We start from the raw sequence: 26537 nt of genomic DNA, 5'->3' as shown, positions 1-26537 counted from the left end.
TAGAGAGGTTAAAACAGTTGGAGTGAAGTTTTAGAAGCATAGAATGACATCACTCAGAGGCATATGCACCACTCACCTTTATCAATTGAGGCATGGATTACAAAAGCAGGAAAGTCCTGTTGGAGTTGTGTAGAACTTTGCTGGGGACGCAACTGGAGTAGTGTGTGCAGCTCTGATTGTCACATTATAGGAAGGATGTGATTGCACTGGAGGGGGTGCAGAGGAGATTCAGCAGGATGCTGCCTGGGACGGAACGTTTTAAGTTATGAAGCGAGATTGGATAGGCTTGTGTTATTTTTGTCGGATTGAGGGGCAACCTGATTGAGGATGCGAAGATTGTGAGGGGCATGAATAGAGTGGATAAGGAGCAGCTGTTCCCCTTGGTCACGAGGGGACATAGGTTCAAGGCGAGGGGCAGGAGGTTTGGGGGGGAATGTGAGGAAAAACCTTCCCATCCAGAGGGTGGTGAGGGTCTGGGATGTGCTGCCTGGGATGTGAGGGACGCCTTGGATGAGCACTTGGTTAGTGCTGGACCAAGTGGTGGTAAATGGGATTAGATGGGAGGTCAGGTGTGTCAGTACAGACTTGATGGGCTGAAGGGCCTCTTCTGCAGTGTATGATTCCATGATTCTGGGAGCATTTACACCAGGGATCGCTCAAATCCTGAAGATATTTACACCAGGGATTAAAACCAGATGTGAGGTACATTGATGAAGCAATTTTCACACAGGGCAAGAACTAAATACAGAATTAAATATATATGAATCAACAGCAATAAATACAGCAGAGAAACAGGCCAGTGGGCCTAGGTCCACACAAGTTATTATCCTGCACAGGACTCTCCCCCACTGCTGATATATATTTCTCACTCCTACACTCATCCAAATTTATGTGGTTTCCACTTTCTAACTGCACTATGAGTAAGAAAGAATCATAAAATATTAACATGAGGGTGCAGCAAATGATGAGGAAAGCAAATGGAATGTTGTCTTTTATTTCTTGGAAAAGGACAATAGAATTATTGGACAGGATTTTATGGCCTTGCTCAATCAAGACCACCCACTTGAGGTCACCGGACATTTCCATTGTCCGCCCTCGCCTGCTCCGATTCCATGGCTGGCGAGACGGTAAAACTGTAGCAACAGAGTCAGGCGTCACAGAAATGGAGCTTTGGCCCATCGAGTCTGCACCAACAAAACTATACTAGCTTCATCTGCCAGCATTTGGTGCAAAGACCTGTGAACATTGTGACATTTCAAGTGTTCACCCACGTACTCAAGTTTTTTTAAAGTTTATTTATTACTGTCACAAGTTGGCTTATATTAACACTGCAACGAAGTTACTGTGAAAATCCCCAAGTTGCCACACTCCGGCGCCTGTTTGGGTACGCTGAGGGAGAATTTAGCACAACCAATGCAAATAACCAGCACGTCTTTCCGACTGTGAGAGGAAACCGGAACACCCGGAGGAAACCCACGCAGACATGGGGAGAACTTGCAGACTCCACTCAGACCCAAGTCAGAAATCAAACCCGAGTCCCTGGTGCTGTGAGGCAGCAGTGCTAACCACTGTGCCACCCTTCACTTTTTAAAGATGTGTAGGTTATGTGGATAGATAGATAGGGAGATAAAATTACCCCTTAGTGTCCAAAGACATGCAGGTTAGGTGGACTACCTCTAAGTAAGCTGCAACTTCCAAATCAGCATGGTGGCACAGTGGTTAGCACTGCTGCCTCACAGTGCCGGGGACCTGCCTTGGGTCACGTGGAATTTACACATTCTCTTCGTGTCTGCACGGGTTCCTCTGGATGTTCCAGTTCCTCACACAGTCCGAAAAATACACTGGTTACGTGCATTGGCTGCGCTAAATTCTCCCTCAGTGTACCAAATGTGATGCCACTGTTTGAAAAAGGAGGTAGACAGAAGGTGGGTAACTATAGGCTGGTTAGCTTAACTTGCAAATGCTTGAATCTGTCATCAAGGAAGAAATAGCGAGACATCTGGATATAAATTGTTCCATTGGGAAGATACACTGTGGGTTCATGAAGGGCAGATATGAATGATTAATTTGGTGGAATTCTTTGAGAACATTACATGCACAGTGGACAATGGGGAACCTGTGGATGTGGTGTATCTGGATTTCCAGATGGCATTTGACAAGGTGCCGCACCAAAGGCTGCTGCATAGGATAAGGTGCACAGAGTTACAGATAATGTACTGGCGTGGATTAAGAATTGGTTAATGAACAGAAAGCAAAGAGTGGGGGTAAATGGATTTTTTTCTGATTGGTGATCAGTGACTAGCGGTGTGTCTCAGGGGTCAGTATTCGGACCGCAATTATTTACAATTTACATTGATGATTTGGGCTTGGGGATCAAGTATAGGCTGTCAAAATTCACATGACGATGAGCGGCAGAGCAAAGTGTGCAGAGGACGCTGAAAGTCTGCAAAGGGATATAGATGCTCTGAGTGGACGTGGGTCTGGCAGATTGAGTACAATGTTGGTAAATGTGAGGTCATCCAGTTTGGTAGGAATAACAGCAAAATGGACTATTATTTAAATGGTAAAAAATTGCAGCATGCTGCTGTGCAGAGGGACCTGGGTGTCCTTGTGCATGAATCTCAAGGGGTTAGTTTGCAGGTGCAGCAGGTAATTACGGCGGCAAATGGAATTTTGTCCTTCATTGCCAGAGGGATGGAGTTTAAAAACAGGGAGGTTATCTTGCAGCTGTATAAGGTGCTGGTGAGGTCACACCTGGAGTACTGTGTACAGTTTTGGTCTCCTTACTTGAGAAAGGATATAATGGCACTGGAGGGGGTGCAGAGGAGATTCACTAGGTTGATTCTGGAGTTGAGAGGGTTGGCTTATAAGGAGAGACTGAGTAGACTGGGGCTATACTCATTGGAATTCAGAAGAGTGAGGGGAGATCTTATAGAAACATATAAGATTATGAAGGGAATAGATAAGATAGAAGCAGGGAAGTTGTTTCCACTGGCGGTGAAATAGAACTAGGGGGTATAGCCTCAAAATAAGGGGAAGCAGATTTAGGACTGAGTTGTGGAAGAACTTCTTCAGTTGTGAATCTGTGGAATTCTCTGTCTGGTGAAGCAGTTGAGGCTACCTCATTGAATGTTTTTAAGGCAAAGATAGATACATTTTTGAACAGTAAAGAAATTAAGGGTTATGGTGAGTGGGCGGGTAAGTGGAGCTGAGTTCACGAAAAGATCAGCCGTGATCTTATTGAATGGCGGAGCAGGCTCAAGGGGCCAGATGGTCTACTCCTGCTCCTAGTTCTTATGTTCTTACCCGAATAGGTGCCGGAGTGTGGCGACTGTGGGGGTTTTCACTGTAACTTCATTGCAGTGTTAATGTAAGCCTACCTGTGACACTAACAAATAAACTTTACCTTAGATCTCCAGTATGTATACGAGAACAATATGCTTGAAGTGTGTTCGGTGTTGCATCAATCCTCCTCATTTAAAATGCAAACCCCTTTTAGCAAATCAGAAACCAGGATAGGAAAGGGTTAAAGAGGAGGCTTTAAAGGAACATAGGAATTAGGAGCAGAAGGAGGCAAATTCAGCCCTGCGCCTCTGCTCTGCCATTCAATCAGATCATGGCTGATCTCTCCCTGGTCTCAAATCCACCTCCCACCCATTCCCCATACCCCCTTATCCCTATTTTATTATTAGAAATCTATCTATCTCCTTCTTGAAACCATTCAACGACTCAGACTCCACCGCGCTATGAGGCAGTGAGTTCCATAAATTCTCCACCCTCTACATAACATAAGAACATAAGAAATAGGAGCAGGAGTAGGCCATCTAGCCCTTTGAGCCTGCCCCGCCATTCAATCAGATCATGGCTCATCTGAAGCGCATCAGTTCCACTTTCCTGCTTTCTCCCCATAACCCTTAGTTCCCCTGTCTACCAGAAACCTATCTACCTGTGACTTAAATATATTCAGCGAGGCAGCCTCCACCACTTCAACGGGCAGAGAATTCCAGAGATTCACCACCCTTTGAGAAGAGAAGTAATTCCTCCTCATCTCAGTGTTAAATCTACCGCCTGTCAACCCATACCTGTGACCTCTTGTTCGAGATTTCCCCATAAGAGGAAACATTTGGTCTACATTTACTTTATCAATCCCTTTTGAAATTTTAGACACCTCAATCAGATCCCCACTCGTCCTTCTAAACCCCAGCGAAGCAGCGGCCGGATAAAGCACCTTTGGGGGAAGAGCTTCCCCACGGTATTTCATTTCTGTCAATGCTCACTGTCTTTCAGGTGGTGGGGATGGGCAACTATCAGATACAGAGCAGTCGGTGCAGTGTGGGAATGGCCACTGTCAACACTCTGGCTCTTAAGCTGAACTCCGACCGCAATTGGCATCTTGGCCAAAGGTGTGACGGGAATGTTACGGTTACGGCCATGGGGCACTATCAAATTGTCCTGCTGAAACCGCACCAGCTCATGAAAATGAATGGAGTCAGTGTCAGGCTGGCAGGCAAGTCATCCTTTCGTTTTAAACCCCCATCACCCCACCGCAGCCTCCCCCCGTCACCACACCCCCCCCGCTCCGCACCCTCCCTGCCCCCTGCAAGTCCAGAACCCCACTCGTGTTCGATCGGAGGTCTTTGCGGGTGAGAGCGAAACTGGGAGTCAAGGGCGAATTGATTTGCTTGGAATCAGACATCCAATTTCATTCATGAGGTCTTGGAATTTTGAGAGGCCATTCCCGAGGAAAGTGAGGGATTTCTTTTCTTAATTGGAGAGAAATAAGTCCCAGGAGTATTTTAAAAAAACGCAAGACCGTATAACCATCGTGCCAAAGTACATCCAGATACAACCCTGCCTTAACTGGGGGAGGCGGGGAGCTGAGAATGTGCACATTGCCCAGTAATGTGAGTAGGGGGTGGAGGGACACACACACAATGGGCTTTTTTAAAATTAATTGGTGGGACATGGGTGTTGCTGGCTGGTCAGCATTTATTGCCCTTGGAGGGCAGTTGAGAGTCAACCACATTGCTGTGGATCTGGAGTCACGTGTAGGCCAGACCAGATAAGGCCAGCAGATTTCCTTCCCTAAAGGACATTAGTGAACCAGATGGGTTTTTCCGACAATGATTTCATGGTCATCAACAGATTCTGAATTCCAGATTTTTTTTTATTGAACTCAAATTCCACCATGTGCCGTGGCAGGATTCGAACCCAGGTTGCCAGAACATTAGCTGAGTTTCTGGATTAATAGTTTAAGGACAATACCACTCAGCCATCACCTTCCCTTGACTGAGTGGCCTGGGCTGAGCAGCCTCCTTCTCTGCTGGGGCAATTCTGCGATTTTCTTCAGAGAATTTTCCCATGACTGTCTTCCCTGGGATGGCACGGTGGCACGGTGATTAGCACTGCTGCCGGTATGACATTATGAGGGGTATTGGCAGGATGGATAGGAGGCAGCTGTTCCCCTTAGTTGAAGGGTCAATAATGAGGGGGCATTATTTTAAGGTGAGGGGCAGGAGGTTTGGGGGAGATATGTCTGGAACACACTGTCTGGGAGGGTAGTGAAGACAGGTTGCCTCATACCCTTTAGAAAGTACCTGGATGAACACTTGAAATTTCAAAACATTCAAGTCTATGGACCAAGATTATACAGGCAAGTTTCAGGTTCCTCGAATCCACTGGAGATATACACAGTGTCACATTGCTGGTTGTCTCAGAGAGCATCGGTTATGGTATGTAGCACTGGAGATGCTGGGAGGCAAAGAGCAATGTCATGGAATCATAGCATCCCTACCGTGTAGAATGAAACCATTTGGCCCATCGAGTCTGCACCGACCACAATCCCACCCAGGCCATATCCCCATAACCCAATGCATTTACCCTAGCTCGTCCATCTGACACTAGGGGTCAATTTAGCATGGCAAATCCACCTAACCTGCACATCTTTGGGCTGTGGGAGGAAACCAAAGTACCTGGAGGAAACCCATGCAGACACGGGGAGAATGTGCAAAGTCCACACAGACACTGATCCAAGTCGGGCATCGAACCTGGGTCTCTGGCATTGTGAGGCAGTGGTGCTAATCACTCTACCTCTGTGCCACCCCACAATGTCCTGTACCCACAGTAGACAAGGAGATCACTTCTCCCCTCCTGTCCTTCTCTGTTGCTGCTGTCCCCCTCCCATTCCTTGCCCAGACAAAGGAGGCCCCATTGCCAATAAGCCAGCACTCCCCTTCTCCTGTGGCACAGCACTCTCTTTTCAGGCAAGATCCTTAGAGAATTTCCAGAATAAATGGTGTGCGATAAGTCATAGAGTCATAGAAGTTACAGCATGGAAACAGGCCCTTCGGCCCAACTTGTCCATGCCGTCCTTTTTTTAAACCACTAAGTTAGTCCCAAATGCCCACGTTTGGCCTGTATCCCTCTATAACCATCTTACTCATGTAACTGTCTAAACGCTTTTTAAAAGACAAAATTGCACCTGCCTCTACTACCACATCTGGCAGCTTGTTCCAGATGCTCACCACCCTCTGTGTGAAAAAATTGCCCCTCTGGACACTTTTGTATCTCTCCCCTCTCACCTTAAACCTATACCCTCTAGTTTTAGACTCCCCTATCTTTGGGAGAAGATGTTGTCTACCTAACTGATTTATGCCCCTCATCACTTTATAGACCTCCTTAAAAGATCTCCTACACTCCAGGGAAAAGAGTCCCAGTCTATCCAACCTCTCCTTATAACTCAAACCATCAAGTCCCAGTAGCATCCTGGGGGGCACGGTAGCACAGTGGTTAGCATTACTGCTTCACAGCTCCAGGGTCCTGGGTTTGATTCCCGGCTCGGGTCACTGTCTATGTGGAGTTTGCACATTCTCCTCGTGTCTGCATGGGTTTCCTCCAGTTTCCTCTCACAGTCCAGAGATGTGCAGGTTAGGTTGATTGGCCATGCTAAGAAATTGCCCCTTAGTGTCCAGGGATATGTAGGTTAGAGAGATTAGTGGGTATAATATGTAGGGATATGGGGGTAGGGCCTGGGTGGGATTGTGTTCGGTGCAGACTCAATGGGCCAAAGGGCCTCTTTCTGCACTGTAGGGGTTCTATGGTTCTAAATCTTTTCTGCACTATTGTTTTACCTTAATAATCTAGTTTATTCTTGCTAAAGTTGGTAAGTCTTGGTAAAGTTGTTCTGGAAAGTCTCTCAATGACTTTCAGTGGGTCCATTTCAGAGCTCCGGCAGTTCTGATAATAACGGTTGAAATCAACTCAAACAATATGTTTACTCCCAACTAGTTGGTCACCGTTAAGAGAGGGTGCTAACGGAGGTAACAGCCACAAAAAGCATCCTGAAAGCTCTTTGAGACGGAGGGGGCGTGGTTATCTGTTCAATCAGCCTTTAGGCTAAGATCAAGCCCAGGATGGGGGTGCAATGTCTTATCTTGCCAGCTTGGATCTTGTCTGTCTCTCTTGTGGGGCCCATGAATTGGATTAGGTTGGATTTTGAATTTGATTTTTGGAACAAGTGAGGAATGGACTTGGGTTTTTCCTGGTCCACTCTGAACACTGGCTTTGTAACTTCAAAAATGGAGTAAAAAATGTTTTTGAGAAGCGTGGTCAGAACTGACATTTCATCTGAAGATCTTACACCCCAAATGATTGGATGAATTTTGCTCCTTCCTGTCTCTCAGTACAGTCTGCTGTAGTTATGAGAATAGCGGAAGGTGCATTTAAAGGTTACAATATAAAATCACCTCCTCTTTTTGTCCTCAGCTGAAGTATATCAGGTCAAACCAGAGGACATTTTCATTATTCATGCCCAGATATATTATGCCGCTGGGGATGTATCTCATCACAAGCAAAGAGGAAAATATAAGGAACATTAATTGTTTAAGGACAATCCATAATTTCATCAACCTCTATCTCACATGATTGAGGACACTGATTCTGTACATTTACCTGCTATGGTTTCTGCTCCCACCACCTTCGGAGTTTCCCGCAGTTTGATCCATGGCCCTATTCTTTTACATCCTGTGTTTTGACCGTTGTTGAAATTGTCCGTATCCACCCAGCCACTTTGCGCACATAAGGGTGGCATGGTGGCACAGTGGTTGGTACTGCTGCCTTGTGCCAAGGACCCAGGTTCAAAACCTGGCTTGGGTCACTGTCTGTATGGAGTTTCCGCATTCTCCCCGTGTCTGGGAGGGTTTCCTCCCACACTCCAGAGATATTTAGGTGGGTTAGATGGATTGGCCATGCTAAATTGCCCCTTTGTGTCAGGGGGACTAATGGGGTTATGGAGATTGGCCTGGGTGGGATTGTGGTTGGTGCAAGACTCGATGGGCCAAATGGCCTCTTTCTGTAATGTAGGTTTCAATGATTTAAAATACGTTGGTGAAATGCAGCTTCACCTTTCATAGAATACCTACAGTTCAGAAAGAGGTCATTCAGCCCATCGAGCCTGCACTGACAAGAATCCCACCCTGGCCCTATCCCCATAACCCCATGTGTTTACCCTAGCTAGTCCCCCCTGACACTAAGGGTTAATTTAGCATGGCCAATCCACCTAACTGCACATCTTTAGAGTGTGGGAGGAAACCAGGGCACCCGGAAGAACCCCATGCAGACGTGGGGAGAATGTGCAAACTCCACACAGTCACCCAAGGCTGGAATTGAACTCAGGTCCCTGGTGCTGTGAGGCAGCAGTGCTAACCACCGTGCCACTGATCCCCTTTCTGTCCTTTCCTTCACTGTGCTTTCAGATGTTAATGAGCCAGATTTGCCACTAATTAAACATCAAAAGGGGGAACTTGGTCAAATAAAACCTGCATTCTTCCACTAACTGCCCCCGTGCCTGGCTACTCACAGACTGAACCACCCTTTGACCCAATGCTGAGCTTGAAACCTTGTTCTTTTTATTTGTGGGATGTGGGTGTCACGTTTGTTGCCCAGCCCTAATTACCCTTGAACTGAGTGGCTGGTTAGACCAGTTCAGAGGGCACTGAAAAGAGTCAACCACATTACTGTGGCTCTGGAGTCACATGTCAGCCAGACCAGGTAAGGATGGTAGATTTCCTTCCCGAAAGGGCATGAGTGAACCAGATGGGTTTTTACGATAGTTGGTAACGGTTTTGTAGTCATTATCAGACTTCTAATTTCTTCTGTTTCTGGGATTCAAAACCAGGTCCCGAGAGCATTACACTGTGTCTCTGGATTACTCAGCCAATGACTATGCCACAGCCTTCCCACAACCTATCCTTTCATTTTGAGCACAGATTCATGAAAAGAATACCTACACTCAAGGTGAGAGGGGGAAAGTTTATCAGCAGGGTGCCTGGAACGCGCTGCCAGAGGCGGTAATGGAAGCAGGCACATTAGCAACATTTAAGAGGTATCTGGATGGGTGCATGAATAGGAAGGGAATAGAGGGATGCAGAATGAATAAGGGCAGAAGGTTTTTTTTTAGTTTAGTTAGGGCATCAGGGTCAGCATGGGCTTGGAGGGCCGAAGGGCCTGTTCCTGTGCTGTACTGTTCTTTGTTCATTGTTAGGGAAGGAAATCTGCCGTCCTTACCTGGCCTACATCTGACTTCAGGTCCCACAGCAATGCGGTTTACTCTTTTCCTTTGTTCTTTGAGGTTCCGGTTCCTGAGCAGTGCCACTCAGAGCGGGACACTGTCGTGACGATAACGGAGAGAACACTTACTTAAAGTCAGATTTTAAAGATATCTAATAAAGAGTATTAAAAAAGACATGCATTCCTATAGCACCTTTATGAACACTAGATAGCTCACGGTGGTTTGCAAATAGTAGGGCACCTCTATAGGGCGATACGGTGGCACAGTGGTTCGCACGGCTGCTCCCAGGGACCCAGGTTCGATTCCCAGCTCGGGTCACCATCTGTGCGGAGCTTGAACGTTGTTTGCGTGGGTTTCCTCCGGAAGCTCCTGTTTCCTCCCACAGATGTGCGGGTTAGGTTGATTGGCTAAGCTAAACTGACCCTAGTGTCAGGGGGATTAGCAGGATTACAGGGATAGGGCCTGGGTGGGATTGTGGTCAGTGCAGACTCAATGGCCTCCTGTACCATAGGGAGTCTGTGATTCCTGTTCCAGTTGAAATAAAACTACAATAGCGGAGCCATTGATCTAATGAAGGGAATAGGTCAGCCAATCTTCATACTGAGATCCCACAAACACCGATGGAAAAATAACTGGGTAAACTGATTTAATTGAAGTATAGATGTTGGCCAGGGCTCCCCTATCCAATACCTTCGCCTGAGATGGGCCTTGGTTTAATGACTCAGGTGTACACCCTCAGTACTCCACAAGGGTGCATCCTTGAGATTTATGCTCAAGTCCAACTATAGGAATTGAACCTTCTGCCTCAGGGACAAGTTTGATCCTCATAGTGCCACATCTGCCACCTAGTCAGTGAAATAATGGGGCTTGGAACTCCGCACCCATTAATAATAGGCAGGAAAGACACAGTTTATAAATTAACTGCCACCCCACCCAACCTTTTGTTAACATTCCAAAGGCAATTTAAAATTTATTTATTAGTCACAAGTAGGCTTACATTGACATTGCAATGAAGTTAGTGTGAAAATCCCCTAGTCACCACACTCCGGCGCCTGTTTGGGTACACTGAGGGAGAATTTAGCATGGCCAATTCACCTAACCAGCACGTCTTTTGGACTGTGGGAGGAAAACAGAGCATCCTGCGGAAACCCACGCAGACACGGAGAGAACATGCAGACTCTCTCCAGGCAGAGACCCAAGTCGGGAATTGAACGCGGGTCTCTGGCGCTGTGAGGCAGCAGTGCTAACCACTGCCCCACCGTGCCATCTACAGGGCACAATCTGACTGGCCATTATTACTCCGCTGCTACTGCAAGCAAGGACAGGGAATTTCGCGCTCAGCCAAATCTCCGTCCACCGCGGTGGGACTAGGGAATCTCGCCAGCATGAATGGCCATAAGATTCCGCCTAATGTCTTGCCCAGTGGCCTGTCTCTCTAAGACTGCAGTACATTACACATGGGTCCCTGCCTGTGATTCCCACAGGTTGGGGAAGAATAGATATGCCCAACAGAAGCCCAATTGCAAAAGGGCCACTTTATGCAGTGCACCGACAATCGAGAATCTAGCCTCCGATCAGCATTTCCTTGCCTTCTGTTGCTGGAGCGCAAGAAGGGGAAGCAAACAGCACTCGCTCAACATCCCTCAGTCAAATAGGTCATGGGTGAAGGCAGACGGACACAGCAGTGGGTACACTGATGGCCACAGGTGACTGGGAGACTGGCCACAAATATCTGCTGGGTCGTTTCGATTGTAACATCATGCTAAATCCACGTCTGCTTTTCTTCCAGAGACCACACTGGAGTAATTTCCTGCATGAAGGAACTGAAGAGCAATGTGAGTATCTGCGTGGCAGAAAAAGGGGCAATGAATCTCTCTTGGATGCAGTTGAGTTTCTGTAGGTCTTTTGTAGCCGTGGCCATCTTGTGACCAGACTTGGCACTGTGTAAGGTAATGCTGGAAATAGACAGAAAGTTCGCATGGCACAGCTACACACAATGACATCAAGCTCTGTTTCATCTGTGTGCAATTCGGCAATATTTCAAGCACACACATAGTCCAATCTAGTGATGGAAACCAAAACACGCCAGCAACCGTGTGGTCCTTTCCAATTTAAAAAAAAACATTCATGGGTGTCGCTGGCTGGGCCAGCATTTATTGCCCATCTCTAGTTGCTCAGGGGCAGTTCAGAGTCAGCCACATTGCTGTTGCTCCAGAGTCACATGTAGGCCAGACCAGGTAAGGACGGCAGATTTCCTTCCCTCAAGAACATTAGTGAACCAGAAGGGTTTTTCCGACACAGTCAACAGTAGATTCTTATTTCCAGATTATTTTTTATTGAATTCAAATTTCACCATCTGTCATGGTGGGATTTGAACCCAGGTCCCCAGAGCATTAGCTGAGTTTCTGGATTAAAAGTTGAGCGATAATACCACTAGACCATCACCTCTCACTAAATTCAGATAAATTCATAAGTAAATGACAGATTATCCCATGTGATGTACAAATGACTTCTGTGACAAAAATGAAACGCTCTGGCTGAAAATCCTGAGTATGGTTTTCTTACCATTGAGTATCTATCTCAATTCCTTCTTTTGCTCCCCAAATGTATTACCTCATATTAATTAGTAAATCAAACTTCTTCATTCATTTATGGGATGTGGGCATCGCATGTTAGGCCACCATTTATTCCCCATCCCTAGTTGGCCACCCTTTTCCTACAACATCAGCTGCCCTTTTACCTCCTCTTCTCAATGTACAGGGCTCCATTCACTCCTACCTTTTTTTTATTCATTCATGGGATGTGGGCATTGCTGACTAGGGTCAACATTCATTGCCCATCTCTACTTGCTTGAGAAGGTGGTGGTGAGCTGTGTTCTCAAACCATCGAAGTCCCTGAGGTAAAAGGGCAACTGTTACTGTGGGAAAAGGGTGGGCAACTAGAGATGGCCACCTTTGTCTTCAGCCCTGATATAGGGTCATCTAGACACGAAATGTTGGCTCGATTCCCTCTCCATAGATGCTGTCAGACCTGCTGAGATTTGCCAGCATTTTCCCACGATGACTGGTCCTTCTTTAACCAGTTGACCACATTAGTCACATACTTCTTCAAATCCGATTTCTTTGGAGTTAATTTCAAAGTAGCTCCCATGCCGTGTAACAATCTCCTTGTGTCTTTAAAGATTATGCCACGTGTCATGATAGGAATTGGCCCAGCCCCACACAGGACATGGCGTGGATTGTTCCATCACAAACTGGGACGTTTCAGTGAAGTCCAACAGTGCAAGTTGATGCAAGTACTGGAGCAGTGCACTGATCATCTACTGGAAAACCTGAGGAAACCGAGAGTGCTAGCGAGTGGTCCGGAGAAAATGCCCAGGTGTGCAATAAATGGTGAACTGGCACCTGATGGCAAAAGCAGCTGAGGTAAATGTTAAACATGGAGGTGTTGGAGAGAGACACAGCCAAATAGACACAGTGGTGCCCTGGCTGTTTCATTCTTTGTTTCTTTGGTGCTGTTTTTGCCCTCTAAAAGCTCTCTGTTTCCTCACTCGTTTGCCATTTGATCTTTCCAGAATTCCCAAAACCAGCATGAGAATCGTAAATTAGTTCATTGTGTTCTTCTCTCACCCGATGATAAGGGGAGGCAATTCTCCCAAAAACATTCTAAGTGCCAATTTGACACACGAGTTGAAGTCCAGCTGTTATTTTCAGAGGGATTTTCAAAATGAATCTCCCACACTCAGTGCGTCACAGAGGGAATCACGCTAAAAATCTGTGGGCCTGTTCCTGCTGAAGAGGTTGGCAGCATAGCGCTGAGTGGGCCACTACGCACGCGCTGATCTGTCAGCACCGAGATCGGCCCATGTGCAGTAGTCCTGTACTGTCGGTCACCCAATTGCTGGCCCATCCCGTGACCCCGATCACTGGCCAGTCCCGCGACCACTCCCCCTACCAGTGTCCAGGCCAGCCCCAGCAATCCTGGTCTCCTCAACCCTCCCCTACAGGCAGGAACCCCCCCGCCCCCCCGATATCCAGTCCCGATCGCTGGCCTCCCTCCATCACTGACCAAAGTGCAGAGTGGCAGCAGGACCCCCCCACCCGCACCAATTGTCCCCAGAGGCCCCATCCGCTTGGCGTTGCCCGATGCCCAATGGGCAGTGTCATGGTGCTGCTTGGACATTCCCACTTTGCCCCTTGTGGAGTGCCAGGGGACCAGGCTGGCAATGCTCAGGGGGGTGTGCCCTCTTACCCCAATACTTCTGACAGGGGTTGGGCAGGGGGGTGGGGAGAGGCTAGTGGACCTGGAGGCTTCATTCCCAGGCCTCCTGACGATATTACAATACTAATTTGCATAATTTATTCAGCTCCGTGCTGATTTCTGGCGTGGACCTGATGGAAAGCCAGCGGTCAGAGATATGAGGAGGCCTTGGCACCCAGCGGGAAGCCCAGAACACGGTTTCCACTAAAGTCTCCCAGCTGGGAGAATTGCTCCCAATAACTTTTCCCAGTGTAAGTGCTTTGTCTGTGCCACCACTCTGCATATGAACCGGGTATCAGAAAGCTATTACTCTGTTAAGGCAAAGAAAACCTGACCCAGATCCTCTTCCCAACACCCATCCTTGCACATTTCCAAGGCTGGTGGGTCATTGGTGGTCTTGGAATGTTGAAATTGCTAGACCAAACTGTGATGGCATGGTGGCACAATGATTAGCACTGCTGCCTCATAAGGCAAGGGACCTGGCTTTGAGTCAATGTCTGTGTGATGTTTGCACGTTCTCCCTGTATCTGTTTAGGTTTAGTCTCACACTCCAAAGATGTGCTGATTAAGTGCATTGGCCATGCTAAATTGCCCCTCAGTGTATCCCAAAAAGGCACTGGAATGTGGCAATTGGGGGATTTTCATAGTAACTTCACTGCAGTGTAAGCCTACTTGTGACACTAATAAATAAACTTTAAACTTAAACAAACAAAAGATCCAGGTCAACCCAGTTCACCTTCTGTCAACCTGGTGGTCGCATGATACAACATGAAATAGAGTTGGCTAACCACGGCAACTAATCTCCATCAACTAGTCCAAAGATGTGCAAGGCAGGTGGGATAGCAGGGTAAATTTGAAGCCTGGGTAAGGGTTGATGGGCTGAATGGCCTTCTGCAGTGTAGGGATTCGGTGATTCTCATCTATAATGAACCCAGGTATGACACGGAATTCCCCACGGTGGAAATTCTTGGTGAACCACAGGTCCAAAGTTATATGAAAGCAGGTGTTGGAAATCTAAATAAAAAGCAAAGGGCTGGATTTTAGGGCCTCGCCCCTCACCCGCTCCAATTCCCATGGCGGGTGGGATGTAAAATTCCAGCCAAAGAATTCATACAATCTCTACAATGCAGAATGAGGCTATTCACCCAATCAGATCTGCACGACTCTGATAGAGCACCTTACCCTGGTCTACCCTCTGCGCTATGACCCCGTGCATTTACCATGGCTAATCCATGTAGTGACACATCTTTGCACACTAAGGGGCACTTTAGCATGGCCTTAGCACTTAACCAGCACATCTTTGGAATGTGGGAGGAAACCGGAGGAAACCCATGCAGACACGGGATGAACGTGCAAACTCCACACAGACATTGATCCAAGGCTGGAATTGAGCTCAGGTCCCTTTGAGGCACTGTGAGACAGCAGTGCTAACCACCCCTTTGAAAGAAAACTCCAAATCTAAAGGAGAACCATATTCAACACAAAAATATTAACACTTTGTCTCTCTCCACGGATGCTGCCAGCGCAGCTGACTATTTCACCAGTCCAAAGACACTACACACACGCCACACGTCATGTCTCAAACTATTCACATACAGTAGCCCAAAATATTACTAGCTGAATCAAGTCTGTGTCCTTAACATTTAATTGGATCAAATGAAATGTTCCCACCATCTCTCTCAGGTTTCATATGTTGACCATTTTCTTAATAAAATATGAACTATAGAATTCCTACAGCGCTGGAGGCCGCCATCTGGCCCATCAAGTCTGCTTTATATTGTGTAATTTTGGATTTAATCCATTGTCACGTCGAGGCCACGTCTCCTGGTTCGACTGTTTTGGACAAAATGGAAAGCACATCAGGATCTGAACGAGGCTAACCTCCTATCAATCTTAACAACAGCCACTGTGTGGTTTTTCAGTCTTCTCTTTTCCATTGAGAATGTGCTCAATTTATCACAGAATCCCTACAGTGCAGAAGGAGTGGCTAGTGCTGCTGTCTCACAGCTCCAGGGACCTGGGTTCAATTCATGGCTTGGGTTGTTGTCTGTTCCCCTAAGTCTGTGTGGATTTCCTCTGGGTGCTCTGGCTTCCTCCCACAGTCCAAAGAAGCGTGTGTTAAATGCATTGGCCACGCTAACTTGCCCCTTAGTGTCCCGGGATAGGTTAGAGGAGTAGTGTGGTAAATATGTAGGGTTACGGGGATAATGCCAAGGTGGGATTGTTGTTAGTGCAGACTCGAATGGCCTCCCTCTGCACTGTAGGGTTTCTATGATTCTATGAGGCCATTTGGCCCATCCAGTCTGCACCAACAACAATGCCATCCAGGCCCTATCACTGTAACTCCATGTATTTACCCTGCTAGTCCCCTGATACTAAGGGTCAATTTAGCATGGCCAATCCACCCAACCTACACATCTTTGGAGTGTGGGAGGAAATCCAGTGACATGGTGGTTAGCACTGCTGCCTCACAGCGCCAGGGATCTGGGTTCGATTCCTGGCTTGGGTCACTGTGGAGTTTGCATCAAATTCAATATCCTAATTACCCCCCTACCTCTTTTCCCCCATATCCAATGATCTCTTTAGCCCCAAGAGCTAAATCTAATTTCTTCTTGAAATCAGACAATGGACTGGTTAGGTGCATTGGCCATGCTAAATTCTCCCTCAGTGTCCTGAACAGGTGCCGAAGTGTGGCGACTAGGGGATTTTCACAGTGACTTCATTACAGTGTTAATGTAAGCCTACTTGTGACACTAATAAGTAAGCTTTAACTTAATACAAATGTCACATCATCTCACCCAATCCTCATCCCCTTCTTAAGCTTTATGGTTATCCTCGTGTGTCTGTGGCCAAACAGGCCACCTAAAATGGTGATTTACAGAGCATGCTGGGATAATTGGACAAGCAGTGAACAGCTGGCTGCGGCTTAACATGATGTGGAGTTGCCGCCGTTGGACTGGGATGGGCACAGTAAGGAGTTTCACAACACCAGGTTAAAATCCAACAGGTTTATTTGTAGCACAAGCTTTCGAAGCGTTCCCCCTTCATCAGGTGACTCAAGTGAAGAAGGAGCAATGCTCCGAAAGCTTGTGCTACCAAATAAACCTGTTGGACTTTAACTTGATGTTGTGAGACTTGTAACTGTGCAGCTTAAAAGACAGAGATAAACTAGCTGCAGCTCAGATGACTGAATACACAGGATATGGGCCATCTCTAGGACAAAGGAAACTTTCTGGTCAAACTGGATTGTTTACCAGACACAAGGGTGCCTTAACCCCTTATTTGGGAGGGAGGTGTGTGTCCTACATGCCCCAGCACCTACAGACATGGTGGTTGGGGAAACATGCAAAGATTGATGTGGCAGCACGCGATTGGACTTTATCGATTAGGGTGATCAAGTCCTGATTGATTGATTGACAAGAAAGGACATGAAACCAAGGAGGATAAAAGGTGCTGTGCAACAAAAGAAGCTGTCTCTCTCTCTCTGACCCCATGAACAAGCTACAACAACGGTGACCATCATCAGCATCGACCAGCATGAGGAGAGCCACCACACCCAAGAAGGAAGGAAGACCACAGCCAGAGTATCAGACCAGACCGAAGCACCAGACTACACACAGCACTATGGAGACCAACACGTGGATAAAGGCCAATATCTGCCTGGGTATTTGCCAGTCATGCAAAAGTTAAGTCAAGGTCTAGTATTGGACTTGAACTTTAGTATTTCTGCAAGATAACTTATTGTTGGTTGGGTGGGTGATTATTGATTGTGTGTTGAAATAAATATTGTTGTACTAACAAGAAGCCTATTTGAAATTCTTTGTCTACCGTGAAAAGGATTAAAACAGACTGCGGCAGGCACAACAAACAATGGCTCCAACCCTGACCTGATTTTCCCCATCCCCAGTTTGGAGATCCAGCGTTCAGTTCCAGCAGTGCTCTTACTCACTACTGTGTACAGAGATTGGTTTGAGGTCTGAACTGGACTCAATTTCTAAAGTCCATGTGTGCACATGAGCCATAAGGTGCTCCCTCCCATAAGACTGAATTAGTCGACTTATATCTTCCATTTTGAATAAACATCTTAAAAAGAATCAATCTTTGTAATCGCTGCCTCAAAAGACCAACAAGAGTAATAAATGCTTTAGGAAAAAACATGTAATTTTATTACATTTGTTGAGCAAGAAACAGATCAAGATCATGGACAAAGAACAATAATTTCAGTGAGATTACTATTTGCTAATTAATCTAATTGAGGTTAGCTATAAAATTAGACAGTGGTTATTAAATTCTAACTAGTTTGCTTTCAAACTTGGTCCTGAAGGAATTTTAGGCAGAATTGAAGCCTGCATTCCCTGATCTGCAGCAGCTGAATCCTATAAACAACAAGGGGAAAAGAAATATTGAGAGTCTACATATATTTAAGCGTCATTGAAAAGTCAAAATGAGGACCATAGCCTCACAATGCAGGGCACCACATTAGCCCGGCCTGAAAACTGGGTCTGAAAAGCCACCATCAGATTTTATTGAATGGCAGAGCAGACTCGAGGGGCCAAATGGCCGACTGCTCCAAACTCCTACATACACCCATAAGCCACCCATCACCATTTTCTGTCCACATGTCCTTTAAGGGCCATTTGGCCAGGTATTGCAGGTAAACTGCAGTGGAGCAGTATCTTATTAAACAACCCTAAGAGAGGAGGGTTTTGCTTTCAATTTATTGTGAGACATGGGGGTTGCTGGCTAGGCCACCATTTATTATTGCCTATCTCTAGTTGCCCTTTGAGAAGCCCTTTGGTGAGCTGCCTTCTTGAACTGCTGCAGTCCATGAGCTGTGGATTGACCCACAGTGCCTTGAGGGAGGGAATTCCAGGATTTTGACCCAGCTTCTGCGAAGGAATATATTCCCAAGTCAGGATGGTGAGTGGTGAGGAGAGAGAATTGACAACAAGAGGAGAACAAAGGCCTGGGAGAGAGATTGGAGTGACTCAGGGAGAGGTAGTGATTAAGTGATACTAAATGTGACATTTAAAAGGCTGAAAATTACATATTTGACACAAAGCCATTGCAACAAATTCCAGATTTCTTCCAGCCAGCTGAGAATTTGGGAAAGGCTGTTGTTCAATAAATTACTGCCTGCATCAAGTAACCAAGTAAACTTTAGATGCAGAATAAAGCTTCCTTTACATTAACCCAGATAATGTGCCTGAATTTCGAGTATATTTGACCCCACGAATCTAGTTGCCTTTACGTTTTCCCCAACAGAAATTCTGTGCCTCATTTGGTGAAGGACAGGTCTGTGCTGTGGGCTCAGATGTTCTCAGCTACATTTCAAATCAGAGGATCAAGAGAATTACACAGTACAGAGAGAGACGAATTAAGTCAGCTACACATGGCAGCTCTTCTATAAAACTATCTAACTAGACCCACCCTTATGTTCTTTCGTCACAGCCATTAAGATTTTTCTTTTTTAAGTATTTATCCTTTTCCCTTTTGACTATTACTGAAACTGTTTCCATCTCCCTTTTAGGCAGTGCATTTCAGACCCCAGCACTGGATGGGGTTTTACGACCTCACTCACGCAAGGCTTGTAAAATCCTGCCAGAGGCCAAGGGAGAATTCTGTTCCGTGAGCCTCGCCCACCCTGGAAACGGGATGGGTGAGGCAGTAATATTCCGGCCACTGTAATCCCTCTGGTTCTCTCGCCAATCATCTTCAATATCATTCTGACCCTTGAAACAGTCTCTCCTTATTTACATTGTCTAAACTATTTACGATTCTGAATATCTCCACCAACCCCACCCTCCACCCCATAAGCTAACTTAATTCTGATGAAAATCCACTGACCTGAAACACTAACTCTTATTCACTCCACAGGGCAAATGGGAGACTCACCTCAGACAAACAAGCCACTTGGGTTGGTGCTGATTTTGAAAAAGACCTGAGCAAATCAAGCCGTGTTGTCTTCGACAGCTGGCCCACTTTCTCAGCGACGCTGCGGGTCATTTGTTTGGGCCTGGGCACCAGACCCAGATCACCAACTTTATAGTGGGGCAAAATGCCTGGTCCTTTGATAGCATCAGAGGCTGAAGAATGTCTGTGGAGAAAAGGGAGAAGGTGGGGGAACAAGGATGGTTACCTGGAGTGAGTACTATTGATGCATGCAAACTGCTGCCAGCCAAAAGATACCATCGCTGAATTACACAGAAAGCTGCCACTAACAGCAGGAAACATCTGATAAAACACTAAGCAAAACGTCCAGAGGATCTGAGTTTTGATTCCTGTACTGTGGTGTAAAAGTTGATCTTAACTGAGATAGTACTTCTTAACAGTCATGGATTTCAATTTGCTGCCCCTTCATCAGGTGAATGCAGGATTTGATTATATACTTTCACTGTATACTAATACATGTGACAATAATAAATCAAATCAAAAAAAACAAAAAGGAGAAAATTGATAACAGAAATACTCAAATCTAAGAGCAGTAATTACCTCAGATAATTCTTCAACTACCAGTCTAACTGCAGGGCTTGGATTTTATAATCAGGAGACATGCAATGGTGTTTGCCATTGACGAAAACCTCACAATGATTGAACATTGACCGGTGAGGATTTCCTCCTTCTTGATGCCAGTTTGAAACTGGTGCCAATAAAGGGAATCTCCAGCAGCAGTGATGTCATCAACTAGGGTAGGCAGCCAATCCCAGTTAGGTATTTTCACAGACAGCAAAGCAGGAAGTTACATAGCTCTAAACCGCTTCACAGGTAAATTATGGTTTAGAAATAGCAAAATAAATAATTGGAGCATATATGAACTTTAAATATATGTAAAAATACAAAGAATTTCTTATCATAATAGAGAAATGGAACATTAAACAAAGATAGAGTTACTCTTTCAGGGCCAGAGAGAGTGTTTAGCAGTAATTATGAATTCAGTACCTACAATAAAACCCAACTGCCCCCTCATTCTACAGGTGCAACTCTTTCAAGGGTTTTTGCAATGGGACTGAGTGTATGATTGGAAGTTCTTGTCAAGTCAGTAAATATCTAAATGACTGTCTTCGGAGGGGAGCTCACCAGTGCATTCTATGGAGAAGCAAAGAATCACTGACTGCAAATACTGGATTTCCCTGTTTCACAGTGTATGTGTGGATTCCAGTATCAGCTATCAGTTTCAGAGGAATAATAATGGAGGACGATGGTAGTTTAGGGTCATTATTACCTCAAATTCTGGGCTATTACTTCAGGGAGTAAGTTTTAATTTTAATATGCAATCATAATAAAACCACACAATTAATTAGAATTTTGACTAGAATTTCCTTAAATTCATGTACAACCATCAATCGTAACATGTCATGTTGGTTTTTGTTTGGAGAATTGTACTTGTGTTCTCCCTGACAGGGGACCCAGGGTGAAATTTTGCAGACACATCACAGCAGGGGCAGTATGATATAAAGCTGTTCTAAAGTCCACTGACTTCGGCAAGACTGGAAAATCTCGCCGGAGAGAGGAGTCAGAAAAGTCCGTCACCCAGGTGGAACTAAAGATCTTTAATCCCTAGCCCATACTATGTTAGCTGAAGTAGAGTTTAGAGAATACTATAACCAGTCTCATGGACTGGTGTTTGCCATTGACGAAAACCTCACAATGATTGAACATTGACCGGTGAGGATTTCCTCCTTCTTTCGAATAAAATCAGCCAGAGGTTCCGGAACACAGCTAATTAGTAACTACTGCTGGAAACTTTGTTCACAGCTAAATGATACCTGTCTGCTTTCTAACCTGGTGTTGTGAGACTTCTTACTGTGCTTTCCCCAGAGCAGGATACAGCTGCTGACATTCACAGTACCAGCTCACAGGCAGCAAATGGTCTAATGCAGCACGACCCAGGGCAAGGAAGAATTCTGGATTTTAAAACAAGGGCATAGTCGGGAAATTAAATCAATGAACGTGTTTTCAAAAAATGGGCAGCATGGCGGCACAGTGGTTAGGACTGCCGCCTCACAGCGTCAGGGACTCGGGTCCAGTTCCGGCTTCCGATTACTGTCTGTATGGAGTTTGCACGTTCTCCCCGTGTCTGCGTGGGTTTCCTCCGGGTACTCCGGTTTCTTCCCACAGTCCAAAGATCTGCTGGACAAGTGGATTGGCCATGCTAAATTGCTCCTTAGTGTCAGGGGGATTAGCAGAGTAAATATGTGGGGTTACGAGGATAGGACCTAGGTGGGGTTGTTGTCAGCACAGGTTCAATGGGCCGAATGGCCTCCTCCTGCACTGTAGGGATTCTATGAAATGATAAAGCAAATGCAGACTGTAAATTCTAGCACGATAAAGGCTGCTCCCCATTTACTCGGTGTTACATACCTCCCTTGAATGTTTGGAACTTTGTGTTCTACGTGAGGCAGCTTATCTTTAATGAACTCTCCCAGTGAAGGCCCAAGTCCGAATATGGCTGCACTGTTGAGCAAAAGCAGCAGTTTCTGCATCATTTGGCTGCGATGAGCATACAGCAGCATCTCAGAGTCTGTCTTCTCCAGATGGGCAGTGGAGAAGGGTTCATCCGCACATTCTGTCTTGTCCTGCAGGGAAAGGGCAGTGCACAATTAGAATAAATCCATTCACAGTTCTAGAGATATCCATAGGGCGCATGGCAGCACAGCGGTTAGCACTGCTATCTCACAGCACCAGGGACCTGGGTTCAATTCCCAACTTGGGTCACCGTGTGGATTCTGCACGTTCTACCTGTGTCTGTGTGGATTTCCTCCGGGGTCTCCTGTTTCCTCCCACAGACCGAAAGACATGCTGATTAGTGTGGCCAACCTAATTTCTCCATCAGTGTACCCAAACTGGTGCCGGATTGTGGTGACTAGGGGATTTTCACAGTAACTTCATTGCAGTGTTAATGTAAGCCTACTTGTGACACTAATAAATAAACTTTAAAACAGTATAAGAATAGTTTCCTGGGATTTCCAAGTCAGAAAACTGGTTAAGTACCCTGGCAGCAATATTCATCAATGATACCAGATAAATCTTCACCCGGTTATCAAAGACATCAGATAACAATTGTTTATTAACCTTGTAAAACATTGAGATTGCAAGTAATTAGCAGATAAGGTTAAATTAAAAAATAAATAACCAAGGCTGCTCAGCAATATTCTTGCAGATTGCAAATTTATAGTTCAGATAAATAACTGAAAATACATAAATCTGAGATCAATTCAGGACTTGCTTCCTTCTTAGACAGTTTACAAGTTAACAGTGTTAAGTCACAGATCTATTGACTAGAAACATAGAAATCATAGAATCATAGAAACCTTGCACTGCAGAAGGAGGCCAATTCGGCCCATCAAGTCTGCACTGACAACAATCCCACCTGGTCCTCATCCCTGTAATCCCACATATTAACCCCGGTAATCCCTCTAATCTACGTATCCCGAACACTAAGTGACAATTTAGCATGGCCAATCCACCTAACCCACACATCTTTGGACTGGGAGAGGAAGCCCAAGCACCCAGAGAAACCACGCAGACATGGAGAGAACTCTACACAGACAGGTGACCCAAGCTCAGAATTGAACCCCGGTCCCTGGAGCTTAAGGCAGCAATGCTAACCACCATGCCACCCAGGTTACAAGTATTGATGTGTTTGTAGTTAGCAATGTTTCCGGAATTTATACAAACTTCCCTCTTTAAAAACTAGCATGGATGAACCGAGTTGCCTCATTGTTCTCTGGGGGGAATAGAACTAACCTGATGAAATATTAGAATGATTTTAACAGCACTAACAACTATTGCTTCTCGGCCTTTTGGCTAAGATCAAGCGTCAGATTAAGCCCAGGATGGGGCTCAATGCCTCATCTTGTCAGCTTGGATCTTATTTGTCTCTCTTGCGGGGACCATGAATTGGATTCAATTGATTACTGTTAAGACTTGCATTCCAACCATTATCTAGCAATTGAGTCCGTGCCCTGTTTGTGAACTCAACTCTTCACTCACCTGATGAAGGGGCAGCACTCCGAAAGCTCATGCTACCAAATAAACCTGTTGGACTTTAATCTGGTGTTGTGAAACTTCTTACTGGATTCAAATAGATTTTAAATTTGGTTTTTGGAGAAGCAAAGAATGAATTTGGGTTTTCCAGGTCCACTCTGAGCATTGACTTTGCAACTTTAAGAATGGAGTTAAAAATAAAAAAAAAATCTTTTACCAATGAGCAATGAAGCTCACAGTTAATAGAGAATAAATAAAATATTTAGGAGTACTTATTTATTAGTGTCACAAGTAGGCTTACATTAACACTGCAATGAAATCACTGTGAAAATCCCATAGTTGCGACACTCCAGTGTCTGATCCTCTGAAGATCTGCAATGGCATTTCATTTACTTTTTTGGAGAGGAGGGTGGATATAGGTGGGTTTCCTCTGGGTGTTCCAGTTTCTTCTCACAGTCCAAAGATGTGAGGGTCAGGTGGATTGGCCATGCTACATTGCCCCTTAGCATCAGGGGGGTTAGCAGAGTACATATGTGGGGTTACAGGAATAGGGTCTGCGTGGGATTCTGGTCGATGCAGATGCGATGGGCCGAATGGTCTCCTTCTGTATAGTAAGGATTCTAAGATATCGCGACCGCAGAGGAGTACAGAGCCATTTTGCTAGAGTTATACCAGGGTTTAAATGATTTGGTCGCATAGATGTGGTTTGTATTTTCTTGGATATCGAAGGTGAAGGGGTGACACAAGCACTGCAATAAGACAGTTCCTGGAATAGATCTACTTCCTGTGGTGGGAGAACCCAGAACAAGAGGGCATAACCTTAGAAGTATCTGATCAATATTATTTCTAGCTGAAAAGTAAATTTTTAAAAATGGCAAAAATATTAAAATAATCAAACTTACACAATCTATAAACAGTTGTGAAATTGGAAAGCAAGCACAGAAGTTATTTTTATTAGCTGCAATGTGTGCATCCCTGATGTGGCTTACAAGGGAGATCACCCTCAAGAAAATCTCCTTTAACTCTGTCAACAACAGGCAGAGTATAAAAACAATATAAAAAGTGGATTATTTGAAGAATATCCCCAACAAACAAGAACATTAGCAACCCAAAAATGTTCACCCCTTTCCCAGTTCTGGTCCTTGGCACCCGATAAAGGAGACAGCCAATATGAAGTGGACTCACACAGGACAGCAACCTGGACACAATAGACTGGATTCTGCGTAATGTGAAATAAGAACATAAGAACATAAGAAATAGGAGCAGGAGTAGGCCATCTGGCCCTTCGAGCCTGCCCCGCCATTCAATAAGATCATGGCTGATCTGTCGTGGCTCAGTTCCACTTTCCCGCCCTCTCCCCATAACCCTTAATCCCCTCTCTTATCAAAAACCCATCAACCCGCTTCTTAAAAATATTTAGCGAGGCAGCCTCCACCACTTCAACGGGCAGAGAATTCCAGAGATTCACCACCCTTTGAGTGAAGAAGTTCCTCCTCAACTCCGTTCTGAACCGCCCCCCCTTTATCTTGAGGCTGTGCCCCCTAGTCCTACTGTCTTTTTTGAGCGGGAAGAGTCTTTCCACCTCTATCCTATCCATCCCATTCATCATCTTATACGTCTCAATGAGATCTCCCCTCATTCTTCTAAACTCTAACGAGTACAAGCCTAGTTTATTCAGCCTCTCCTCATAGCTCAACCCCCTCAACTCCGGTATCAGCCTAGTAAACCTCCTCTGCACTCCCTCCAAGGCCAAAATATCCTTGCGCAGGTGCGGCGCCCAAAACTGCACACAGTACTCCAGCTGCGGCCTCACCAATGCCCTATACAGCTGCAGCAAGACCTCCCTACTTTTATATTCAATCCCCTTCGCTATGAAGGCCAGCATCCCATTCGCCTTCCTGACCACCTGCTGCACCTGCAGGCTGGGTTTTTGCGACTCATGCACAAGGACCCCGAGGTCCCTCTGCACCGTCGCCTGCTGCAGTTTTTCGCCACGTAAGTAATAGTCCTTCCTACCATTCTTCCTACCAAAGTGGACCACCTCACACTTGCCAACATTAAATTCCATTTGCCATTTCCTGGCCCATTCGCCCAGCCTATCTAGATCCTTCTGCAGACTCTCCACACCCTCCGCACAATTTGCCTTTCCCCCAATCTTGGTGTCATCAGCAAATTTCGACACCCTACACTCGGTTCCCTCCTCCAGATCATCTATATAAATGGTAAATAGCTGAGGCCCCAGCACCGACCCCTGGGGCACCCCACTAGTCACCAACCGCCAATCCGAATAGCACCCATTGACCCCCACTCTCTGCCTCCTATTTGACAACCAATCCTCTATCCACGCTAACACCCTACCCCCAACTCCATGTCTTCTGACCTTCTGCAGTAACCTCTTGTGAGGTACCTTATCAAACGCCTTCTGAAAATCCAGAAAGACCACATCCACCGGCTCTCCTCTATCCACCGCCCTAGACACATCCTCATAGAACTCCAGTAAATTTGTCAGACACGACTTCCCTTTAATGAAACCGTGTTGCGTCTGCCCTATCAAGCAATTCCCTTCAAGATGCCTCGCAATTTCCTCCTTAATGACGGATTCTAACATTTTACCTACCACAGACGTTAAACTAACCGGCCTGTAATTCCCCGCCTTTTGCCTGGCACCCTTCTTAAACAACGGTGTAACATTAGCCGTTTTCCAATCCTCCGGCACTTCCCC

At 45.8% G+C, this 26537-nt stretch overlaps 2 protein-coding genes across 2 annotated transcripts in view; one reads left to right on the top strand and one right to left on the bottom strand.

Annotated features, from left to right (window-relative positions):
• The first annotated feature begins 1112 nt into the window (after positions 1-1112).
• Positions 1113-12992, top strand: ptrh1 (peptidyl-tRNA hydrolase 1 homolog). Its single transcript, XM_080211779.1, is given in 6 exon segments — positions 1113-1127; positions 4288-4507; positions 7765-7820; positions 7822-7872; positions 11362-11403; positions 12750-12992. Coding segments are annotated over 6 exon segments (627 nt in total).
• A 5027-nt stretch (positions 12993-18019) lies between these two features.
• Positions 18020-26537, bottom strand: part of cfap157 (cilia and flagella associated protein 157) — a 36740-nt gene continuing 28222 nt past the window's right edge. Inside the window, exons 7-9 of the mRNA XM_080212500.1 lie at positions 22190-22404; positions 19724-19925; positions 18020-18204 (exon numbers count right to left, since the gene is read on the bottom strand). Of these exons, the coding sequence (XP_080068626.1) occupies positions 18124-18204; positions 19724-19925; positions 22190-22404 (498 nt within the window). The 3' untranslated portion in view covers positions 18020-18123. The remainder of the gene's footprint in view (positions 18205-19723; positions 19926-22189; positions 22405-26537) is intronic.

This window comes from Carcharhinus amblyrhynchos, chromosome 25 (assembly GCF_965287045.1).
Source record: "Carcharhinus amblyrhynchos chromosome 25, sCarAmb.v2.hapA, whole genome shotgun sequence".
In the NCBI taxonomy this organism is placed as follows: Eukaryota; Metazoa; Chordata; class Chondrichthyes; order Carcharhiniformes; family Carcharhinidae; genus Carcharhinus; species Carcharhinus amblyrhynchos.
This window is presented reverse-complemented; position numbering and strand designations above follow the sequence as displayed.